The 26,756-nt window shown below is 32.4% G+C and overlaps 1 protein-coding gene across 2 annotated transcripts in view; it reads right to left on the reverse strand.

Annotated features, from left to right (window-relative positions):
- Positions 1-26,756, reverse strand: part of LOC147801124 (histone deacetylase 7-like) — a 61,694-nt gene that overhangs the window by 27,441 nt on the left and 7,497 nt on the right. Inside the window, exons 7-10 of one of the 2 annotated variants that reach the window (XM_087155826.1) lie at positions 24,353-24,420; positions 14,639-14,765; positions 10,555-10,693; positions 3,041-3,169 (exon numbers count right to left, since the gene is read on the reverse strand). In XM_087155826.1, coding sequence (XP_087011952.1) covers positions 14,759-14,765; positions 24,353-24,420 — 75 coding nt within the window. In that variant the 3' untranslated portion in view covers positions 3,041-3,169; positions 10,555-10,693; positions 14,639-14,758. Of the gene's footprint in view, positions 1-3,040; positions 3,170-10,554; positions 10,694-14,638; positions 14,766-24,352; positions 24,425-26,756 lie in introns of both variants that reach the window. The other variant, XM_087155827.1, reaches the window with a different exon arrangement.

Consider the following 26,756-nt stretch of genomic DNA (forward strand, 5'->3'; position numbering starts at 1 on the left):
CTTTTTTTATCATGCAGTTTTAGCTTCGTCTGCTGGATTTACAAGCTGATCTACCAGAAAGGAATAATTTAATTTTGAGATGTGCTGAAGGAATTTGATAGAAACTGGATGTAAAATTTTATATTTAAATTAAATCAATATGTTCGCCTTTATAAGATTAACTCATTGATTTAATTTAAATATAATTCGATTAATAGTTGTTAGAAAATATAAGTTTAAGTAATTAAAGATATTTTCTAAGTTAGGAAATATGTAATGCTAATTGTGGCATCTCAAAACGTGATGCTTTTTTCGATATAGATTTAAGAAATGCTTGGAAATTATCAAGTATTTGTGATTTACATGCTCAATACTTTTTTATATCCTCCAGGAAATAAAGCATACGGCAAAAAACAAAAACAGACCACCCTGAATAACTTTAGATCTAATGATCGGATCTTTACGTTCTCAATCTTAATGGTTTGAGAGGGTGACCACAAATATGCTGATTAATTAATGCAGAGGTTACTTTAAGTAACAAAATGAGACACAAAGGCGTACTTTATAGTTCGTCTGAAATAGAATTTAAAAAAAAGTCAGATATTTAAAATTCGATTCCTCAGGATCAATTCGCACCGAGCATCAGATGTAGATCTTATTAACTCTCGGCCACAAAGGCAATATCATTGCGTGTGTTGACGGATCTGCGAAGAATTTGCACCAATCAAATACGAAAACATTTTTGCGTTTGAACTTAATTTCTACTTTTAACTAACGTTAAAAATAGTTGCCATGAATCGCTGCAAACTACAGTAGTTTCAGTAGTATACAGTAGTTTCGCTACTTGTAGCCTTCTGTTTCCGACCACTGATCAAAAAATATAATTTTTTTTTACAACAGAACGGGTACTAAGCATTGAAACAGGAGGGCCATCACATTTTTTTCGTACATTATAAACATATACTCCTGTTACTAGAGAATTTCTGTATTTTCAGAAAATATTTTTCTTTCTTAGTAGTAGCAGAAATTATGTATTAATACACTACATTAAATAGAATTGTGTCCACCATTACATATGAACAATTTAAACAGTACAACGCGATAAGATATCACCATTAATAACTTTCGTTCTAATGATCTGATTTTCACAAACAAAGTGTAAATCTTAATGGTTACATCAGATGAAGACGCCCATTAAGAGTTCTAATCTTAATAGGTGACTTCAAATATGCTAATTAATTAGTGCTAACTATTAATTAAGTTACGAAATCAAACACAAGAGCGTTCTTTTTCTGAATAAACCTTTTTTACATATGTGGATTCTTGACTCTTGGAATCGGGAGTATTTTTTTCTTATAACCGACGTTGAACACCGAAATAATTTTTTTTTGAGGGGGGGGGGGAAAGCTTACGACTAAATGATCAACTCCGTATTCTTGTATTTTTTTAACCCAATCCAGAAGACAAGGGAACTCCTGGATGAAGTATTGGGAGAAATTTGCCTTCGTGGAGCACTGTTTTGGATGTAACGAACCCGCGTTTGCGTTGCATGGATCACGAAAAAATATCCTTCCAATGATAAAAATCACGAAAACCTCCCACGGTTAGCCTAATGGCAAGGCGACACTAACCCATGATGATATTTTGAGGTAACACTGCGGTCGGTGCAAGACGGATGCGGAATCATCGACCAGCCATCGCTGGTATTCGAACACAGGGCACCTCGTTGGAAAGCGGCCGCTCTATTGTCTGAGCCATCTGTGGTTCTTATAGTAAAACCGAAACGGATGAAAGTTTGGTCTCCTTAATGTTTAATAAATCATTAGTAATACAACTTAATAATTTATTAAGCAGAGGCATCTTTAATAAATTATTACAAGATCTAGAAATGAATAAACTTTTCAGATAATTTCAATTGAATTAAATTTATCTGTTTATTTTAAATAAATGAAATGTTTGTTTAGCAGAAACTAAATATTACAAAATTATTTAGAATTATTTTTAAAATTAGCATCGATTATCTGAAAAATAAATAGTGACATTGGATAAGTGTGTAAAACTTTATAGGAGGATATATTGAATATTTTTGAAGAATAAAAACGTTGTGAGCTTAGAATTGGCTTCATTAGTGAGATATGGATATACTAGTGCAAATATACTGTAAATCATAATCCTAAATTTATCCTAATGCATAAATAATCATATGTGAACTATCTAAGAGCAAATAACATGATTTGCTTTAAATTTTTTTGCAAATTTATTATTTTTGTTACAACAAAATGAATAGTCTACTATTGGTTATTGTTAATAAGATGAAAATTTTACACGAATCACACAAATGCTCTGAATCTTTATTACATTTTTTAATATTAGTTAAAACGTATAGGCATTATTTTTCCATTTTATTTATTTGCTACAATCAAGCATATGGAAGGCTACTGCAAAAACTCAGCAATTTTCTACTAATATTGTAAAGAACAAATTTTATGTTTTATGTAGGAAGTGGATTGTTACTCGGAAGGACAAAATATTGTTTGAAAAAATTATTCTGTGTGTTTCTCAAAACTAATCCATTAACTTTAGAGTTTTGAGTTGAAGTTATTGGAATAAAATTATTCAATTATTGAAGAACGGATTTTTTAATTTTTTTTACAATACACACACACACACATATATATATATATATATATATATATATATATATATATATATATATATATATATATATATATATATATATATATATATATATATATGTGTGTGTGTGTGTGTGTGTGTGTGTGTTTTTATACTGCAATACTAATTAAATAATTAGTTAATTATTTCTTCTTTAAAATTCTAAAGCTGTAAAGCATTTTTTATGAAAGAGTTGTAAAGATTGTTGTGTTGTAGTCCGCCATAGTCACCCCCTTAAATATTGATTTTAAAATTTTTTGCCAAAAATGAAGTAACTATGTATGCATATTAGTGGACTCACATAATTATTTAATTGAAGAAGAAAGAAAACATACGATAAAAACTGTCGAATCAAAAGTTAGATGAAAAACATCTAAACCAGTACCTGATTGAACTAGGAGGTGTTTCTAAATCACATTCAAACTGCTCATTCTTTCCTACGGCATTCAAACATGTTTTGATTTTTCAGTTAGTACCATCTTCAATTCAATTGTACCTGAATTTTTGCCCTTCCCTGAAATATTAGTTATGTTAATGTTGTATACTATTTTGCTTAAAGTTTAAGAAGAATTATAGTAAAAAATATATAAAGGGTAATCGTTGTAGAAATTACTAATAAGTTACTAATAGAATTGATATGGAGTTCACAAATTCTGACTTGCGATCATTTTTAAATATAATTTCTTCTTTAAAAAGAATACGGGGGGGGGGTTGAAAATCCTTTTGCGCTAAGCTTCCCGCGAGAGCTTCTAGACACAATAAAAAACAAGCAAAACTTTCAAAAATAATCAAAAAATTTCGAACATTTTTAATCGCACTTTTGAGTCATCAAGTTTTGATGCACTCAATTTTTACAGATTCTATAGTAAATATTTAACACGCTTGCTTTAAACCGATTTTATTGTAAATCTAGATGATTATTTAAGCAGTATTAACGCTTTTCAACGTAATTTCAAAAATCCCGAATTTTGATTACTATATTATTACGACACGCGAGTTTCAGATCGTCCATTTAAATAAACACTTTCGGCTCACTTTATTTGTGTCAATTTCATCGTAAATCTAAGTGACTTCTTATCTTTCTTTTTTTTGGCAGTTATTGCTATGCATTCCCACATAGTATAAAAAATTCCGATGATTTTATTACGACATGCGAATTTTCAATCGCGCATTTGACATGCTTTATTCGTGCAAAGTTCTGCCTAAATTTAAGTGATTTTTTTAAAAATTATTTTATACTTTTCCACGTGATTTTGACTATCCCGTTATTTAATTACGATGTTATTACGACACGCGACTTTCTAATCGGACGTTACTATATTTCGGTACAGTTTTATCGTAAATCCTAATTATTTTTCCTTCGTTCCTTCGACAACGAATTTGATTTGTTCGAATGTCGTAATGAATTGTGATTTGGTCGAATACCGAATATTCGGCGAAAAAAAAATCGGCCGAATACTGTATATTCGAGGCCAAATATCGAAATTTTTTTGCAGCATAGCAACATTGAAACCAAAATTCCATTGCTAAGTATAATATTTTCTGGCAAAACGTATTCAGAAAACAAAGCTAAAAAATAAGGCCTATCAGAAACGCTTTTGAAAATGCCGCACTTATCATAAAAACTTACGTTTGTATACAAAAGGGAAGCAAAGAAAATAAAAATTGATCTTTACTTTCGAAAGAAAATTTTAAAGCTGAACATCTCAGTTTTCCAATTACTAGAAAAAGTACAGAGAAAAGAATAAGTGTAACAGAAATGCTGTTAAAAATTGTTTTAATAAAAATTGTTTTAAAAAAACGTTTTAATAAAAACGTCCATAAAAAGATTTTTCTTTAAAAAGAGAAAAAAAAAGCTAGATGGAAACAAAAACAAAGTGTTCAAATGTCGAAAAACATAAAATTTGTTTAAGAGAAAATTTTAAAATCAATTCTTTGAACTAAAAGTATCGAAAAAATGACGAAATGGACCTATTTGAATATATTTTTTAAAGAAATAGCAGAAGTGCAAAAACTTGAGTTCACTATAAAGTAATCTAGTTTCAATTCTTCAAATTTAGTTTTTCCACTTGTCATCTAAAAGATAAATTTGCAAGCCATGTTCAGAAACATGGACATTAAAATTTAACAAATTTGTATAAAAATTATTTCTAATAATAAACAATACTATAATATAGTTGAAAATAAGATTTTATATTATTCTTTATCATATCTATACAAATTCAAGAAAAAAGTTAGAAAATTACTTTTCTAAAAAATACTGTGTTGAATATTTCGCCGATCATTTGACCAACTAAAAGTTTGACAAAAGGGTCAAATACTCATTACTTTAAATGCAATGTTATTGCAGCCTGAGAAATTAACAAAGTGGTGGAAAATGGGAATTTTCAAACTGCTCACTGTTTGTAATTTTGATTTTAATTTCTTGTTGCTTGTTGTGATCTTTTTTGGTAAAAAGAAAGAAAACGTTTACTATATAAAAAAAAATCTAATATTCAATAAAAAAAAAGTACAATAAGTATTGAATTTTATTTTGAACTATAAAAGTTTTGCTTTTATCTTAAGCTTTTGTTTAAACCTTATAAATTTTCTTCAATTGAAATATTTAATTTAAATTTGCATTACTTAATACAGGGTGCGTAGCCAAATTATTCAACAAAAAACAAGCACCTTTAAAGCACTTTTCAAGCACTCAAAAAATATTTTTAGGCGCTTTAAAAATACATCATAACTAGGCAGGGTTGGAAAGTTTTTGACAATTGACGGTTTTATCTTGTTTTAACCGTCGTGTCAAAAAAAACCTTTTGGCATAGTTTTTGACAATTGTCAAATTTATAAAACTAGCCCCAAGGACCTGGGGCATTAATACTAAAATGCTCAAGCATTGGTACAAGACTGTAGCAGAAAAGGCCTTTACGTACGCTGCAGCAGCTTGGGGTACGGAACTAAATAAAACCGCGATCAAAGAACTGCACAAGGTGCAGCGGCCCCTACTAGTCAGAATAACAAGATCATTCAAAACAGCACCCACACCAGGTCTGAATGTTCTGGCAGGTTTACCGCCATTGCACCTGCAAATCCAAAAAGAAGCACTACTAGCTAACACACTAAGATTCAATCAAGAAAACACACAATACAATATAAAAGCGGGTGATTATCAACAAAAGATAAAAACACATATGGTCCACCCGGCCCATAAGACTAGCCATAAATACACTAACCTACCAACAAGTACTAGTACTAGCAAAACAACGACGGTACAAATCTACACCGATGGCTCCAAAACAGACAATGGCGTGGGAGCTGCATTCTGTGTTTACCACAACAACCAACATACAGATACATACAAATTTACGTTAAAACAAGAAAACACAGTGTTTCAAGCAGAGGTTTTAGCCATCAAAGAAGCCATCAATTGGTTAGAGACACACAGCTGCAAAGATGCAACAATTTTCACAGACAGTCTGGCTAGTATACACGCTATTAGAAAAACGAAACAAAAAGACCCACACGTGGCAACAACACAAAGACAACTAGAACACCTAGTCAGAAAATGCAACACACAAATACACTGGGTGGCAGCGCACACAGGTAACATAGGCAATGAAGCAGCGGATTTAGCGGCTAAAGACGCAGCAGCAGGTCACGGGATTCCCAGCGGTGTTCTGCTTCCACCATCGAGTCTGAGAAATAAACTTAAAAACATCACACAAAAACTTTGGCAAGCATACTGGGACGAAAATGAAAAAGGCTATACAACAAAATCATATTATCCTAAAGTAGACACAGACCGACTCATAGGCCATCCAGCAGCAATACAATTCCTTACAGGACATGGCTTCTTCCCCTCATTCTTACACAGGATGCAGCGAATAAACACAGACACATGCCCATGTGATGACACAGGTACCCCAAGTCACTACCTACATGACTGCCCACTAACTGAATCATACCACCTCAAAAAACCCAATGAACAAGGCAGAACGATATTTGCAGACAGTTTCAAAAACAAGCATATTATGCAAAAACTAATAAATATTCTAGCCATAACCAGAAACATCACAGACAATATGTCATAAACCTTATAATAACTTTGTAAAAATACTGGCAGCAAATACAATGTTGAGGTGTCAGGGCTCCAGGCAAACCATTGCTGCAGCATAAAAACACACTCTGGCCCCACCCCTGACCAGCAAGCATTTGGCAGGCAGTCAGTCAACACAAGCTGTTGTCCGTGAGGCAAATAAAATTTAAAAAAAAAAAAAAAAAAAAAAAAAAAAAAAAACTTAAGCTCGATCCACACAAACAAGAGATGGCTTAACTGTCTATAAACGCACACACAATAAAAAACAGTAATCTATATCATGATCCGCTAAAACACTGCCTCAACTACTACTCATAAGAAAATAGGTAAAACACGCAACACAACATAATCATACCACACAAGCCTCACCACTGACCCTGCTCCCAGTCCCTGGAGACAGACAGTGAGTCCGGAGCTTTTCAGCTACCCGTGATGGCCGTTTATGTTAAATGTTAAAAAAAAAAAAAAAAAAAAAAGAAGAAAAAAAAAAAATACCTGTGACGTGGCTAGCTATTTTATATTGTACTGTTATTGTCGATGTCCATTCTTTGTGGCTGTAATGTAACGCTGCTAGTTATCTATGTAAAATTAAATTGTCTCTACTAGGCCGGGATAGCCTGGTCAGTGGGGTGCCGGGCCCATGTCCAAGAGTTCGTGGGTACGGTCCCTGCTGGTCGAAGACTCCCCGTGTAGTAAATGGTGACTGATGCACGTTAAATCTGTCGAGTCTCAAAGTCCTCCATGTTCCCATAACAAATCAATACCTCTGGGGGTACTGATACAGAAGTTTCCTTGTCTTCTGGATTGGTTCAAAATTACAAGGCTACGGCGTTGAACATTTGTAGTCGTAAACCCAAAAATTGGGTCGACTGTTCAACGGCGGTCATAAAATAAAATAAATTGTCAAATTTCAATGAAATTTTTTTATTAGAATTTATTCTTGATATGAATTTTTGTATCGCATAATATGATAAGAAAAAAAAACATTTCTTTTCTTTAATGTTTATTTATTTAAATAAATCTATTTTTGAATGAATTCTAATAATTGAACACCTTTAATTTTCTACAAATATATTACTAAGTTTATTGATAAAAAAATTAGAGCACTAATGTTAAAATAAATATTAGTACATTTGCCATATACATGTCGAAATACATGTGCGACCCTTCGTTAGTCAACCTCCTGCGAAAGTGGCCCATCACTCAAAAAGGTTGTGCACCCTTACATTAAGGGGTTCAAATTGCACCGTTCTCCTGATCAAAATATTAAGACCATATTTCTCAGGTTGTTGCCACCACATATATTTTAGGGGACAGAAATCCAAATCCGTATAAAAAAAAAGAGGTATATTTATAAAACGAATACGTTTTCCAGTCTGATTTCGTAACTCAAAATCGTCTACACTAATTAATTAACATATTTGAGGTCCCCCCCTCGAACCATTAAGATTGGGTCCTAGAATGTGAAGATACGATCATTAAATGAAAAGTTATTCAGAATGGTCCGCTTTCTTTATTGCCAACCTAAAATATCTCACAGAAGAAATTCAACCTATAAATAAAAAAAAAGTTATTTAAGATGTCCCCTCTAGCGTCATCTTCAACACTAACTCTTATCTCCTTTACTAATTTTTCATACAAACAGATTAGAAGCTAACATTATGTTTAAATTAGCAAATAATATAATAAAAATTGTAAATCTTAAATAAAACTTGATAATTTCTAATTACATTTTTTTTTCCATTTCATATTGTCGACACAAAGTGTTCTTAAAGAAAATAAAGAGTGTACATTTATTTCGTAAAGAAAATATTATTTAGACACTAACAGTAAATGCCTGTGTAGTAACCTGCAAATGGAGTCTTTAAAATGTTGGTAAATCATACAGTAACATTTGCTAGTACTACAGGGTTAACACTTTCATAAAGAGCATTTTTATGTGAGCAAAAAAAATTTTTTTAATAACACTCCAAATTGCCGATTTCTGGTCAAGTGGTTACTGTACTGAACTAAGCGGCGAGTTGCTGTGGGTTTGAATATCACGATGGGAATGTATGCAACTTTCTCTCGCCCTGTATTCTAATGTCCTTTCTTCTAAGTGATTTTATTTTATTTTATGACCATCGTTTAACAGCTGACGAGCCAAATTTAGGTTTACGACTACTAATGTTCGACTCCATAACCTTGTAATTTCCAACCAATCCAGAAAAAAAGGAGACTGCTGGATCAGTATCCCCAGAAGTATGATTTGTTACGGGAACAGGGAGGACTTCGTGACTAGACAGATTTAAAGTTCATTAGTCACCATTTACTACATGGGTAGTCGTCAATCGGCGGGGATCGGACCAACGACTTCTTGGACATGGGTCCAGTGCCCTACCAACCAGGCTATCCCGTCCCTTCTTCTGAGTGATTGTGTGAATGTAACCAGCCGGGGCCGGGATAGCCTGGTCGGTAGGGCGCTGGGCCCATATCCAAGAGGTCGTGGGTTAGATCCTCGCCGGCCGAAGACTCCCCGTGTAGTAAATGGTGACTGATGCACGTTAAATCTGTCGAGTCTCAAAGTCCTCCATGTTCCCACAACAAATCAATACCTCTGGGGGTACTGATCCAGGAGTTTCCTTGTCTTCTGGATTGGTTCAAAATTACAAGGCTACGGAGTTGAACGTAAGTAGTCGTAAACCCATGAAATTGGGTCGGCTGTTCAACGACGGTTATAAAATAAAATAAAATGTAACCAGCCGAGCCGCGATGGCTCAGGAAATAGCGCGATATCCAATGAGGCCTGGTGCGAATCCTAGTCGATACGAATTCCGCATCCGGCTTGCGCCGACCACAGTGCTATCGTGAAATATCCTCAGTGGTAGACGGATCATGGGTTAGAGTCCCCTTGCCGTCAGGCCAACCGTTGGGGGTTCTCGTGGTCTTCCTCTCCATGTAACACAAATGTTGGCTAGTTCCATTAAAAAGTCCTCCACGAAGGCAAGTTTCTCCCAATACTCGATCCAGGAGTTCCCTTGTCTTCTGGATTGGGCTCAAAATTACAAGGCTACGGAGTTGAACATTGGTAGTCGTAAACCCATAGAATTGGGTAGGCTGTTCAACGACGGTTATAAAATGTAACCAGCCCTATAAACGGGTTTGTGGTTCAATGACATGGACGTTGATACTGCACCGTCGAGGCTTAGCCACATGTGCCCAATGGGTAGCGATAAGTGAGGAGCAATTCTGAGGCTAATAGGAAATAATCCCAAGTGCACGCCACTAAAAAAATGCTCCAAATTAGAATATTTAAAGATCCTGAACGTTTCTATGGAACATTTTGAAATAAAAAATATTTTTTTAAAGATTTATTTAAATATATATATATAACGTCGTTGCCGAGTGGAAGGATTGAAACAGGTTTTAGGTCGGGAAGGAGGGTACAAAATGTATTTATTAATTATTAGACAACAGCAGTCATGAGAGTGAGTAAAAAAGTGAACACGAAAAGTTGTGCTCCTTGGTTATATATTAGGGAAAATCTGACAAAGTAAAATCCGTAAAATGTCTTAATTTAGGAAAAGAGGGAAATCTTAGTAGTTGCTATTGGTTTATGAAATAGATCGAATGTTTCCCACACAGAGCAAAGGGAAATATGTCCTGCTTTTAATTAAATGCATACTTGAGCCAAAAATAGATTTAAGAACAGGATGTGGCTTTTAAAAGTGTGAGAAAGTATTTCGATTAGAATAATTAATAAGGATGAAGTTTTATAGCAAAGAAACTAACATAAAAAGATTAATTGAAGCTTTTTATGTTACATATATATTTACCTGTGATAGCTTCTGGTGTGCTTTCTGATAGCAAAAAGTGAGCATGACAGATTCAACCACTTCTCATTCACTCGATAAAAACACACTGAGGAGGACAAATTTTGTCATCTTTCCCCTCCAACTGCAACAACCATTTCTCCTGCAAGAGACATCGTTTTTCTGTTACAAATTTTCCCATATCAAAATTTTCGATGGTCCCATTAAATTTTTTTTTTTTTATAGTTTCAGTGTGATTCATGATGGTCCAACATCATTTGATGGTCACCATTATCCAAGATTTTCTATTACATGTTCACGGTTTTCGATATGCCAACAAACTTCCATCATTCCATGATGGAAAATACTACTTTAATACTATGATGGTTAACCATCAAGAGAAGTTTGACTCTCATGGATCAACAACCCATGATTTTTCAACTATACATTTTCTTGATGAGCTAATGGGAATTCTTGTTGGTTCTCAGGAAAATACCATCAAAACAATCTGGGTTTTTTACTTTGGACAATCATAAATCAGTCCGAATTCCTACATTTAGGTGATAGTTGTTCATGATCGTTCCAACATTTGATTTCCAACATGCTGTGATGGAAATTCGGATGGCTAAAAAGGAACAAACCATGAGAACAAATTGCTATTCTTATGATGGAACATCATAATTAATTTCGAATTCCTATATTGAGGTGAGGGTTACTTATGTTGGTTACTATCAAAAAATATAATGATTCATGACAGAATTGTTGATGGTTATCGAGATTATGTTGTTCCATCAATGGAAAACCATCAAAATTTGGACTCGTGTAGAGCAAAAATCATCTCAATACCGAAAATGGTGGCAACTACTTTACACCAAAGTGAATCACTGTACATAACTCTTGGTACCTAAGTGTTTTGCTACACAAAGAACCAAGTTTTGGACCACCATTTTGGTATTCAACAACTCTAAAATTTAAGAGTTCTGTAAGATATGACACAGATGTGAGTCGATAAATTTATTTTTATGATACAACAAGTAAGAATCTAATTAAGGTTGCATATATATGTTTCCGTAAATAATCAAAATCAAGAGAATGTCGACTTTCACTAGTAAATGTCAACAATCGCATAGTCATGTTGGTGATTGTCCGAAATATTTCTTATATCCGATTTCATATTAACTTATTCCTTTGTATTATTATATTAATTCGATATTTTAATATCTGATGAAAATGGATTTGGAGAAACATCAGTGTTTGGAGTACCGGTTAAATGCATACTAGGAAGTGGCACTTGACCTTAAAAAAAAACAATGATATAGGGCATACCGGACAAATGTATACCGGGTAGAGGCAATAAACTAGACCTAGTTTAAAATTCGGACATTTACCAAACAGACTATGTGACTGCCAACTTCAAAATCATCAATTTCCGTCATTCATAGCAACATATATCTATAACGTTTATAGCATTTGTATTCATTTCCATGAAAACCATTATTCAGCTTGTTATCAAAAATAAATATAGAAACTAAGATTCCCGTAGTGCAAATTCAACCTTGACCTTAAAGAAACATGGATGTAGGCACTTAACTAGACCTTTAATTTGTCTATGGTAAGAACTCCCCCCGCCACAAAGTCGGAGATCGTCTGTTGCTACGAAAACTAGAATAGCGTATTTCAGTGCTGAACAGCTTCTCTTCTCCTTAGGGCTAACACAATAGACCGAAGAAAAACAATTCCTTTTCTCTCGCCGACCAGAGTCAAAACCTGTCCTAAACAATGACCCTACACCCCTACGTAAAATAGTTATACCTTGTTACCATAGTCACCACCATGGGTGCAGACAAAAGACTAGGGGAATTCTTACTTTAGACGAACTGTAGTATATATTTCGAACTCTTACTAGCGAATATATAATTGTCAACATTCACCGGTGGAAGTTAAGAACCACTAATTTCGGTCATTCAGAGTATACTAATTTTTAAAATAAAATTTGTTTGCAAATCGAACTTACTAATCGAACCAACACACATCAAAAAGGATTATTTAGGTGAACTCAAACTAGACTGACTAGCTGGACGAATGAAGTTTAAATATTATAAAATTATTCAGTGGAATTGACCATTTTATGTAAATCCTCCAATTAAAACATAACTATTTTTATTACACAACTCAAAGCAAATATGCTCAGTCACATGTCACTGCAGGTGTGTATGAATGCCTATTTCAGTATAAACTTGAAATGAAATTCACTCACAAAATTATTGGAGTTTTTCAACACTCAATTCGGATGGGTATTGTACCGTAGTTTACACAGACAAACTCATTCCCAATGGTTGTGTATCCTTTTATAACTGGCAATTACCCAATTTTAATATTTTTTTTAATTTCTCAGAATTGTAAGACAAATTTCCTGTGTTAATACCTACCAACAATTATGGGCAAGGATCATGTTGGAGTTCTCCTTAAATGTCTTAAGTGAAAAATCCGACAAATGCAACAGTGAAAAAGTCTATCCAATAAAATGTGGTCTATAAAATTTCCCTCAAAAGCAATAGCATTTTCCAGCAGGATGAATAGCTTAGAACATTTTGAAAAACATATGTGAAAGACTGGTCTGTATTTTTTGGCATGTAATATTGTGCAATATAGATTTTTATTTTTAATTTTTCACTGATGACTCAAGTCTTTAATAACTAAATAGATTTTATAACACAGTTTCATGTATAAACTTGCAGAAAAATGTGTTAGTATTTCTTTGAAGATTGCATGAATTGAAAGTGCCCAAAATCACTTTTGTCCACCAGCATGCTGGCAACTAACATTCAAAAATAATATCCCTCGGCAATAAAATTTCCTTATTTGTACACATTTTTACACTTCTTAGTATATATTTCTGACACTTACTAAAGAGACTATATGATTGTCAACATTCGCCGGTGGAAGTTAACAACCCCCAATTACGTTCTTTCTCAGTACACTAATTCTTAGAATAAAATTTGTTTGTAAATCAAACTTACACACATTACAGAGGAACATTAAGAAAACTAATCCTGACCGAAGAGAAACGAATGAAAATTAAATATTTTAAAGTTATTTAATGGTATTGACAGTTTGTTTTATGTAAATCTTAAAATTAACTATTTTTGTTGCACAACTCAAAGGAAATATGCTCACTCTCAACAAACGCGTTTAAATGCCCATAAGCCTTGAACTAAAGTATTCACTCACATGTTTTTCCAACACCCAATTCAGATAGGTATTACGCTATAGTTTATACAGACAAACTCATTCCTAATGGTTGCGCATCCTTTTATAACTGGCAAATAATCCAAATCTGATGTTTAGCAGTTTTGAACCAAATTCAGAGGACAAGGGAATATAAGCATTGGAACAAATTGACCTTCCTGGAAAACAGTAATCCCGACGTCGAGTGGATTCTAGTCAGTGACCCGTTGATATTTTACACCAGTACTGCAGTGGGAACAGATTTTGTAGAGACCAATAATTTCTGGGATCCGAACTTGGGTCACGTCCATTGAGACACTCTAAGCGACGACTGCCCCCTGTTAAGTATTGTTCTAATTTTCATACTTTAAATTTATGCCATTTATGACATTTTTGTTTAAGAAGTCGAAAAGATGTTTCGGAATAAAAAACTCACTCTTGTAAACATAAATAAGTATTTCTTAATTATTTCCTTATATTTTATGCAAGCCAATTTGTTATTAAAAACCATTTTTAACATAGGTGTAAATTAAGTTCTTCTCCTTAAAATTGTGATGTAATTAATACAATTTCAAAGTGGTTTGTAGTCACTACATATTAAAAAAAGTAGTTGTAATTGCAGTAAATTACATTTGCAACAAAGTAGTTGCGGCAATAAACTACAAAAATAATGTAGTTTTTCAGACCACTGATCTTAAATATAATATTTCACGAATTAGTTTAATATCGAATCAAATTATTTAAAAGATAATTTTTAAATGTAACTCAATATAATTTTTTACACTAATATTTATGGGAACTTCAAAGCTTTAAAATGCTGAATATTGCAATATTTTTGTGCTTTTTTTAATCAAAATCTCTGAGAGTTAAAAAGACGTACCGAAAGATTTATGAAGTCACAGATGCCAGCTGTCTGGAATCAAGGAGTGTTTGGCACAAGTAGACCACTGTCGAGGCTGTTGCCACACAATCATACAAATAATAACTCATCGAACTTCTTCTAAAACCTAGAAATGTGCAAACACTTTGTTGCAGTAATAAACATATTACTTTAAAAAACATTTACTTTATTCTGACTATTATTTTTCATCGCAAAATATTTTTTAATCATTTAAGTATTGACAATTTTTAAAAAAAAAAATAATAAAAAGAATAAACTTTGAACTATTATGGTTTTGTCTTTCAAATTGGAATTTTGTGTAGAAATGTCATTTATGTTTTTTTTTAGTTATATTGATTGAAATAATTAATTAAATTATGATTTTTCAAAAGCTATTATTCATTTATCTTTTAAAACTGAACGGGTACTGAGCATTGAAACAAGAGGGCCATCGCATTTTTTTTGTCGTACATTGTAAACATATCTCCAGGTACTAGAGAATTTCTGTATTTTCGGAAAATATTTTTTTTTCTTTATAGTAGCAAATATTTTGTATTAGTACTTTAAATACAAGAGTTTGACAAAATAATGGAAGCACTTAAATACTAACACATTTTTAATATTGCTCAAAAAATATTTTAAGAATCAGTTCATAAATTAGATCGTGCGATTTCTCAAACATACAGAGGAAGTTTAAATATTTTAAGATTTGTGGGACTGACAATAGATTAAAAACTAAACTAAGTGGCGCTACAGCCCATAAAGGGCCAAAACCAAATGTGCCCATCTCAGTCTCTCTGACCTTTGGCTTTGGGGTGCAGGAGCAGATGTTCCGTTTAGGTGGTTAGCTGAATGCGGAACCCCCAGTGTTCAGGTTCCAAGCATGATTGGTACTCATTTATCGATCCACTAGAAGGGATGAAAGGCTGAGTCCACCTCGTTCGGTATGAGAATCGAACAAAGGACTTGTGGTCCAAGAGCGTGAAGCGCTACCATTCAGTCAACGGGCGTCAGACAAAAAATGACGAAAGGAACAATAAAATTTTTTGTACACCTTATTGTACGCTAAAAATGTAGCAATAAATTTGTCCACCTCGACGTTTGAACAACTTAAACAGTTATATGTACCGTGCGAAACAATACAGCCTGAATAACTTCCACTCTAATGATCAGATTTTCACGAACTAAGTATTAATCTCATTGGTTTTCCATTAAGAGTTCCTATTTTAATAGGTGACTTCAACTTCGCTAATTAAATAGTGCTAACTATTAATTAATAATTAGTGCTAACTATTATTTAAAATGCTAAATCGAACACTAAAACATGCTTTCTCCGAATAAACATGAATTTTTTTTTACACATATGGATTTTTTACTCTTAAAATCATGCGGGGTAGCTGCAATCTAGAAATTGTGGTCCTTATGGTATACAACGTACTATAATGTACTTACTATATAACTATTTTTCATAGTTGTTTTATTTAGAACATAAAGTTTTAAAAGATTTTAGCACAATTTAATTAATGGAACACTAAACATTTACTAAAAGCTTAATATCAATATATAGAAAATTCTTATAGTAATGTTGCATAAAAAGAATAAACGGCATCAGTTAGTCGGTATTCTTCCGTAATTGCAATCATATTTGATGAAGATTTTTAATACAGTTCAAAAATTTCTTAATCAAATAATATTAAAGTAGGATTTTAATAATATTAAAAAAAATGAAACGAAAAAAAAAAATTAATTGTTAAATGATCTCCCAATTCGCCATCCAAAAATTCCATTTTATGATTACTGTATTTTATTTTATTTTATTTTATTTTGCTTTATTTTATAACCGTCGTTGAACAGCCAACCCAATTTCTTTTTTGATTTATGATTACTTATGTTTAACTCCAAATCCTTGTGATTTTAAACCCAAACCAGAAGACAAGGGAACCTGGATATTGGGAGAAATTTGCCTTCGCGAAAGACTTTTTGATGGAACTAACCGCATTTACGTTACATGAAGAAGTAAACTACGAAAAACTCCCATAGTTTTCCGACGACAGGTGACTCTAACTCATGATCCGTCTACCACTGAGGATATTTTGTGTCAGCACTGTGGTCGTTGCAAGCTGGATGCGGAATTCGTATCGACCAGGCCTCGCTGGGACTTGAACCCAGTTCACCTCATTGTAAGGCGAACTCTCTATCCCCTGAGTCATTGTGACTCATGATTACTGTATTGATAGTAGCCAATCAATTTTAAAATCATATGATACGATAGTTGTAAAACTACGAAATTCAACCTACATGATTTATTGCTGGATTGGCTGAAAATATTATAAAAGTGCATGAACTTAAATTCATCACCATTAAAGTTAGATTGTGTATCAAATTTCCATTATTAATTAAAAATAGAAAAATGTTGGGTTGAAAATCGATATTTCTCTATTTATCGATTTGAACAGACTATTTTAAAATCCTTATTTACTTGAGTAGAAAACAGAGGGTCTTCTGAACGTGCACAAAATTCGGGAATATCTGAACCCATATCAACACAAGAATTTTAAAGCTTGTGATTGTTTTTCCTATTAAAAAAATTCCTTGTAATTATACAAGTATTAACTTTGACATGTTTCTTAAAATTTCAAATAGCATACAATTGTCTTAAAAGATTTATATTTAAATAAAATGACATATTTTTCAGTAATTCAAACATAACGAAAAAAGAAGGGCAACTATTTTGATATACTGTCAAATTGAATTCAGAAACTAACGTTTTTTTAACTTTCGTTTTTTTTAAAACACCGTACTTCTGTACCAGCTTTAAATAAACTACTAAAGCTCTAAGTAATTTGCAACTAGAACGGTCTTCAGGTGTCAAAATGAGAGAATGTCGTAAAAAAGGGCTAGTCCAAAAAGGCAAAAAATGATCAGCTCAGGGGATAGAGCATTCGCCTTCCAATAATGGGAACCGGATTCGAATCCCATCGATGTTTGCTCAATACGAACTGCGCATTCGGATTGCACCGACCACAGTGATGACATAAAATATTCACAGTGGTGGACAGATCATGGGTCCGAGTCCCCTTTTCGTCTGGCTAACCGGGGGAGGTTCTTGTGGTCTTCCTCTCCATGTAACGCAAATGCGGGTTAGTCCCATCAAAAAGTCCACCATGAAGGAAAATTTCTCCTAATACTTAAACCAGTAGTTGCCTTGTCTTTTGGATTGGGTTCAAAATTACGAGGCTACGTAGTTGAACACTAGTAGTCGCAAACCCAAAAATTGGGTCTGCTGTTCAACGACAGTTATAAAATATAAAATAAAATTGGATATTATTTTTAAAAAAGAAATTTGATAACTTTTGAATTATTTAAGATATTTGTCCATTTTAAAGCCAAATAATTATTCACGTGAAATGGTATTTATAGTTTAAAATAATCATTTTTCTTCTAGTGACAGGCACTTAAACAGCGAATTTCTTTTATTTTCCTTGGCGACAGAACCTCGAAATCCGGTGTTAATCGCATTCAAATTTCGTCAATTAATGAAAGCGCCTGTCACTCCTCCGGCAATCTCATTTTCGTGCAATGTAATTCTCCTCTTTAACCTTATTGATCAACTTTTTGAATCTCGATTTAAATATATTAAAATACAAATGAGAGAAAAAAGAATAAAAACCAATTTGGAAAAGATTAAAAAATCAATAAGATCAATTTGGAAAAAAAATCGAAACCAAGATGGATTCCTTCTCTATTTTAAATATAACATTGAACTAGAAAATGAATTTTCGTATTCAGAGTCATCAAAGGTGGAGCAAGTGATCGTCTGCCCAGAGCTCTAAGAGGCTTCACGATGTTAATATTCTAAACATTTTTTTAAGAATAAAAAAAATTGCATTTTATCGTTATGATAAACTTTTTGTTTTATCATTACGATGATATGAGAAAGAAGGCAATAAAATCCTTATGTCTAGGGGTAAAACTTTCGAAATCAAAATTAGATCATTTAAATTAGAAAGTAAGACTTATTTAAGAAAAATTTAGACTAAAATTTAAAAAAAATATTTAGACATTTTAAGATTAGTTTATTTAAAATAAGACTTATTTAAAATAAGTCTTATTATCTACTTATCTAATTTTATTTTAAGATTATTTAATTAGAGCTCTAAAATGCAAAATTTTTGTAACAGACAAAACTGTTTAAAAAATAATAGTGCATAAAATTTGAAGGACAGAAAAAATTTTTACTAACTAAATTGGAGGCATTTTTTTTCTTCAAAATTAAAGGTGAATTCTTAGATCTTGCGATTCTATCCGAAGGACACAGCATAAAGAGAATATTTTATGTTAGTACTGGTGTAACTTAGTTCAGTGTTTCACTAATAAGTTATTTTTTTGTTTTAAAATTATCACACTCGGATCATTATGATATCTTAATTAAATTTTTTGATTTACGCTTTTTTTGCATTTTAACATATTTTAATGACCATAATAACCCAAGATAAGAATGATTTTTGGAACTTGTATCAAATAACTTTTTCATTTACTATTCTATTGATATTTTTATGACGTTTTTATATTAATTTAAAAATTCTTATTTAAAGTAATCAATTCTGAAATTAAAGTGAATCATTTTTTAAAATGAAATGTCAAATTGTTATTGAACAAAAAAAAAACTATTTCTATAATTAAATTGTCAAATTTTATATAAAGTTTCTTTTATTTTTAATATAGCTTTATTAAATCCCTTTTGTATCTGTGAAGGTGAAATTTTAACCACTTTTCCACTTGCCAGTGCACTCAAATCTCTTTTTGCTGCACTAAGCCTGGTGTCAATGGAGGTTTCAATGGTATCATTATAGCTACTAGAAGACTTTTAACACCAAATGAAATTTTTCTCTTATCTAAAACGTCAATGACATTCCGAATAATCTAGGTACTCTTACTTCAACTGCAGCTCTATGTCTGAGAACTTCACAAGTTTAATAAGTAAAAAAGTTTTCTTGATCACCACAAGCAGAATTTGACACTATTATTATTTAACATTAGGTAATATTTTAAACCCCTTTTTGATTAGCTAATGTGTTTAAATTTTAACTGGAGTATTGTGTGAGACAGTACAGGTATCAAACGTTTTCTATAACGTTCAGCTATAATCAAAATGTTACTAGCTATTTCAACGTCTAAAAGATCTTTATGCCCATCGAAATGGCCCAAGAAATGGCAACAGGTCAATTGTCTAACATTCATTCCATCTTGCTGACTGATGAACTTACACCATTTTTGAAATGCTGCTGTCGCTAATCCTATTCGTCTTTCTACTTGTAACTTAATATAATTTCTTTTATGTTTTATTATTATTAAACTGTGTTGATAGTTAATTTTTATTGAATTAATTTATTTAATATATTTAACTTAATCACCACAGATTGGTGACCTTCGAACGTGATTTGCTCACGCAAGTAACGCCCACTTCGCAATCTCTTAACTGTAACGCCTACTTCGATGGATAGTCCACATTGAACAGTTGACTTGCTATTTGTGAATGCATTATTCATCTCCTGCGCTGTTGCTTCTCAGTCTCTTCTCGAACACACAACGTCTACACTCTCAACGCCTGCATACTCTCGACTGCTAATGGCAACACAGGAGCGACTTCTACTGTGATGTTAATACACCTCTCACAATCAGCACTCAAAACTCCGGTGACCTTAATTGCAGCTCTCCCGGTCTTTCACAAGTACAGCAACTAGTGAGATCTGTTCATCGAATTATACCTCTGATAAAATTCTGGTGGGGGAGTACTGTGGCGTAACTACCACTATGAAAGTTTAACACCATTCACTAGTATATAAAGCATGCTAACTTGATTCTATCACGAGGTACCTTTTGATAGATGACGGTTGGCATGCTTTATATCAGGGGTTTCCAACTTACATGAGGCCAGGGTCCACAATTAAACACACAAATCAAATGGCGGGGCGCAACTTTATCAAAATTTTTTGTAGGACTCTTTCATGTTTGAAGAAACGTTAAATATTACTGTCAGAGTTTTACCAAGTTGTACAAAATAAAAGTATTGAATTACAAATTAAAATAAGAAGTAGATTTTTAAAAATATTTAATTGTTATTAATAATAATTTTAAAGACATAAATAAAGAATAAAAATTCGGGCTACAATAACTTTAATAATGCACCTATGTATTAAACAATTAATATGCAACAGATACCCAATGCTAAGGTATTAAAACTTACATAGTAGCACACAAAATATTCAATGAGAAAATTGAGGTTTGTCTGCTGCAAGCACCAGAGAATCGATATTTACATTTTAAATTTAAAATTTACAAATGTGTGTGTAAATATTTTCGTCCAAAATGAGTGGTTTCAAAAAGTTAAATCGGAAAATTTCTTCGAGATAATTTTTGATACGCACATGTTAAATTATACTCACAAAATACAAAAAAAAAATTTAAAAAAATGAAATAAAAAAAGAGCAACATACACGATTATTTTTGTATTTGAATAAATATTTTTTTGGATGCAAAACCTGAAAAATAAATTTCTTTGCACCGTTGGTATGTTAAATTTCACAGAAACGAAGAAATTAGGTTTTGATTAACGAGTAAAGTATTTTAAACCCATATAGAATTTTTACGAAAATTGTCAGCAAAAAAATGACAACTAATATATTTTAGTTCGCGGGCCACAAAAAAAGGCTTCGCGGGCCAGATGCGGCCTCCGGGCCGCCAGTTGGAAACCCCTGCTTTATATACTAGTGAATGATGTTAAACTTTCATAGTGGTAGTTACGCCACACGTCTATTGCTTATTTAAAACAATGGCTTCAGTATTATCTGGCATAATACTGGTAACTCATGATAGTGAAAATTTACCAAAGTCAAGCTACTTTCTCCTGTACTTATATCTTATAAAACTGCACAGTACTGGTGTCAATAATATTATGGCAGAATTTTACGGTATCCCGTAACGAATGAATACATTTTCTCCATCAATTTACATTTTTAGTACATAGCTAATTTTTTTAAATTTCAATTAGTATCTACATATTTTCAAAAATAAGTAAGCATCATTGACATCAATATTATTTAACCGATTTTTATAAACGAATTAGTACCATTTTTTGATTAGTTTTTCCTATGACTTATTTTTTTATTTCAAATTGTAACGATTACCAAAATTTATTATCATTGACGTCCATAATAATACCGGCATTGTACTTTCTCTTCAACGAATTTGTACTATTTTTCCCTTAATTTAGCCTTTTATTTCAATTACCATTGATTTTTAATTATTTATTTTTGTTAAAACCCGTTTTAAGAGCATAACTATAAATAAAATAAACTCGTAGTTTCAGATAACTGTGAAAATATTAATCAGGTGACGTAGTCTGCTGATGCGAGCAAGATCACGTTCATCTTTCAGATAACCTGGCATAACGAATAGAAAAATAAGTATTGCAGAACGAGCGATAAGCAACTTTTTTTTATTAGATCTATAAGCTAACAAACACTACTGGTGTTATCTTTAAAATATATGACAAAACTGAATCGTCTATGGCTTACTATGAAACAAAGGCTTCCGCTAAAGCCAATGAGAAAATTCCATTTCTTAAATGTCTCTGAATTTAAAAATCTGATTAAAAATCAAAAATCGAGCTTCGTAAAAAGCACAAAATATGGTTTCGTAATCTTACCTGCAATTACAAATACAGATATACATACACACGCACAAATAAATTCTTTATTTTATTGTATGCAAAGATAAAACAATGAATTTCAATTCTAAGGGTTTTTTTCACCAAAACGAAACTAACATTAACTGATTTTTTTTTCTTTTAGTTAAAAGAATAAACGGATTTGAACAGCAAATAATACATTTTCAAGCAAAATTCATTGTTAAATGGCACTTTTCAAGAACTAAAAGAAGTGTAACCAAGCAAATGAGTTTTTACGTTAAAAAGTTAAAATCAGTCTTAGCATTTATTTGACTTGGTGATTAAACTTCATTATTTACTGAATTGGTAAATAAAATGGACTTTAGCTGCCTACCAGTTATACACCGAAGAGCCATTACATTATGACCACCCTGCTAATAACATGTAGGACCACCTTTAGCCCTCAAAACTGACAGCACCCGCCGTGGCATTGATTCCACAAGGTGCTGATAGGTATTCTGAGGTATCTGGTACCGAGCGCTCACCAACTGGTCCTGCAATTCCCTCACATTACGAGGGGGTAGCGTGGCAGCACGAATTTGGTTTTCCAAGTAGGACCACAAACGCTCTATTGGATTAAGGTCAGGTAAATTTGGGGGCCAAGACATGACTTGAAAGTCACTGGAATGTTCCTCGACGATTCGACCCTTATGACATGGTGCATTATCCTGTTGGTAAACACCATCCCCCGCAGGAAAAACTGTTGCCATAAATTAGTGAACCTGGTCTGCAACTATGTTCAAGTAGCTTACAGACGTCAGGGATTGTTCTATGAGGATTATGGGTCCTAATGTGCCCCATGAAAACATTGTTCCTGGGCTAGAAGCCATGAAAACCTGGGCGCGCCCATTGTTATAGATGGAGAGGGGTCATAATGTAATGGCTCTTCGGTGTATTCGGTAAGCCCACATGAAAGATTTTTCCTTTTCTTAATATTGAGACCCTTGTTTAAGTAAAAAATATTATTTATTTACAGAGCTCAAAAAAATAAAAAGAGTACCTGAATATTTTTTGACCTAATGATCGGATCTTTTAATATCTAAAACTGAATCTTAATGGTTCGAGGAGAGGAGTGGGTTTCAGATATGCCTATTAATTTGATCAGATTATATTTTAGGTAACGAAATTAAACACAAAACTGTCACTCTGAATATGTCTTTTTAATTTGACCTCCAAATTATAGACGGTAGCCAAAATCTGGAAAATATGTCTTTTAAAAATAAAAAATCGACTTTTTTAAAATTCAGTTTCTCAAATACTCTTCGACCAATTTCGCTCAAATTTTACATTTTGCCATGTAAAATTATGTTCTTTAAAATGATGGCGAAAATTGCACATGACAAAATTTGTTTGACACTAATTAAATAGTATAATAAAAAAACAATAAATATATATTGAAATATACTTTTTTGCATGCAATTAACTTCGGATAAACTAATTTTTTATCTGTGTTCAAATTTTTTTTCAATTAGCTTAAAAGTTTTCGAGTTACGGCGAAATGCACAAGAAATAAAATTAAAATAAAGGGATTTAAACTTAGAACCACTCTCTGACCAAACTATGGGGACCATGTTTCCTAGATTGCAGCTACTCCCTTAATTTTTGGATCAGAAATTCGGATTCATCTGAAAAAGATCTATTTATATAGAAAAGAATACTTTTTTGTGTCGGATTTCGTAACTTTAAATATCGCATGAACTAATTAATTAGCGTATTTTAAATAATCACTTTGAACCTCTAAGATTAAGTTCTAGAACGTGAAGATCTGATCAAAAGTTATTCTGGGTGGTCCGTTTATTTATTTGTTTGGCGCTCTGCATATATTTAAATATTTTAAAGGACTTTTGCATTAAATATATTGCAATTTTGTTAAAAATTATTTTAATAAACGAAAAATTGTCGTTGACTGTAGTAACTGACTGTAGTTGAATTTATAAACTTATTCACTTGCCCATAAATAAAGTCACTGCTGTTAATATACTTACTCGTTTTTAATAAGCTTATTCACTGATCTTAAAGCCATCCACCCCTTGTTTGTTGAATGGAAAGGATCCTATCTGGAAAATGCAAAAATTAAATGAAATTGTGCTTTTTTTGCTGTAAAATTATTAAAACTTTTGCAACAAGAACTCTAATTATAAGGAAAGTTAACAAAACAATATTTTATTTCTTTATATTTTATTTTGTAACCGTCATTGGACAGGTGACCCAAATTTTGGGTTTACGGCTAGTCAGCTCCATAGCCTTCTAATTTTGAACCCAATCAATAAGATAATGGAGCTCCTGGATCAAGTATGGGTAGAAATTTGCCTTCATTTAGGACTTTTGGGTGGAACTAACCCTCATTGATGGAACTAACCCCATGAATACCTCCCACGTTTAGCTTGACCGCAAGGGGACTCTAATCCGTGATCCGTCTACCACTGAGGATATTTCACGTCAGCATTGTGGTTGGTGCAAGCTGGATGAGGAATTCGTTACAGGTCTCAATTATAAAAAGGGAAAAAGTAGGAAATGTAATGATATAATAAGCATTTCGAATCACAAAATTAAGTAAAAAATAAATAATAAATTCACGACCTTCTTATTTAAAAAAAAGCACTAGTTGTTAAAAAAGAAGAAGAGGGAGCGATTAGAGGAGGTTAACTCAGAAGAGATGGTTTAATATGCTTTCAATTGATTTTTCAATTTTTGACTGATAAATTAAGCAAAAATTTTGTGGGCGTTACCTAATGTTTAAAACTTAACTTAACGTTAAAAACGTTTACCTAAAACTGGAAAATGTCTGAAAGGAAAATTCAAACTTTTGGTTTGCCTTGCTTTTTCCCGCCATATTTTTGTCAGGTTGAGTAACTATTAAGAAACAGAAGCAAAAAGACAAATTATTAGATTTAAAGACAAGTTTATATCACGTGTTTTCTAAGCCAAAAATAAGCTAAAACTCTTTTTAAACTTATTTCATTTTGTAATGGGATGCAAGCTTCAACTTTTTACTTTATGACAAAAATAGCTAATACTTATTTTGGATGTAACCTTTTTTGGAGAATGAACTACTAATTTTTTTATGAGTTAATGTTTGAAGGAGAAATTTGAGTTTGTGGTTTGTGAGTAAAAAACTGGCTGAAAGTTTTTAAACATTACTTTTTTAGAGGGTAAGGTAAGATTTCCTGAATATGGAATAACGCATAAATGCAGAATTGAAACTTTTGAATTTTTGGTTAAAATTTTGCTAACTTATTTCGGCGTTGTAAAGTTAAAATGGGCTAATGATTTCCATCTATCGTGGGCACATAAGATTTTTAATAGGATCAAAACTTGAAGGCAATATTAACCCTTTTGTTACGGTAACCTGCTCTGCAGAAGTACCACCAAATAGTACAACACACCAAGAAATGTGCACATTTCACGTTACAATTCGTATTACACTATACTTTAATACCTAACTAATATTTCACTTTTAAATATAATAAATAGAAACTTGTTAAATATTACGCCCTAAGACGCGATGGCTCAGGGTAGAGCGTTCGCCTTCCAATCAGGTGAACCGGGTTCGAATCCAGGCAATTGCTAATCGATATGAATTCCACTTCCGGCTTGCACCGAAAACAGTGCTGACGTAAAATATCCTCAGTGGTAGACGGATCATAGGTTAGAGTTCCTTTGCCGTCAGGCTTACCGTGGAAGGCACTCGTGATCTTCCCTTCCTTGTAACGCTAATGTGGGTTAGTTCCATCAAAAAGTCCCTCACGAAGGCTTTCTCCAAATAAACATACCTTTTTTTCAACGGATTCGCGTTTTTGACACCCAAAATAAAAATATTTTTATTATTTTTAATTTTCGTAAATATTTGTTATTTTTTTATTATTTTATTAAATGATAGTTGAAAAGATTCTAAATAGTTAGATACATAATATCATACGTAATTTTGCAAAGCAAAATACAAAATTTAAAAGAAATTGGTAAAATAGTTCTTGAGAAATCGAAATAGTTTAAAAGGAGACCAATATTTATAATTTGATTTCTCAGGAACTATATTCAGCCGATTTCGCCCAAAAATTACAACCTTTAAAATGATGTAAAAATTGCATACCTTACAATTCAATTTCCGACTATTAATAAGTAATGTTTAAAAATAAAACATTAAAAATTTACCAACATTTATATTTTACTAGGAATTATCCTGGGAAAAACGAATTTTATATTTGTGAGCAATTTTTTTTAAATCGCTTAAAAAGTTTTTGAGACATGCGAAATATACAAAAAGTGAAATTAACATTAAAGGGTCGAAAATTTGGATCGCTCTCCTGACCAAACTATCAGGACCATATTTCCTGGGTTGCGGCTATAATCCGAATCCGTTAAAAAAAGGTATTTTATTTCAGAGAAAGT

The sequence above is a fragment of the Parasteatoda tepidariorum genome, chromosome 12 (assembly GCF_982258835.1).
Source record: "Parasteatoda tepidariorum strain Cologne lab strain chromosome 12, Ptep-v5.0, whole genome shotgun sequence".
NCBI classification, from domain to species: Eukaryota; Metazoa; Arthropoda; class Arachnida; order Araneae; family Theridiidae; genus Parasteatoda; species Parasteatoda tepidariorum.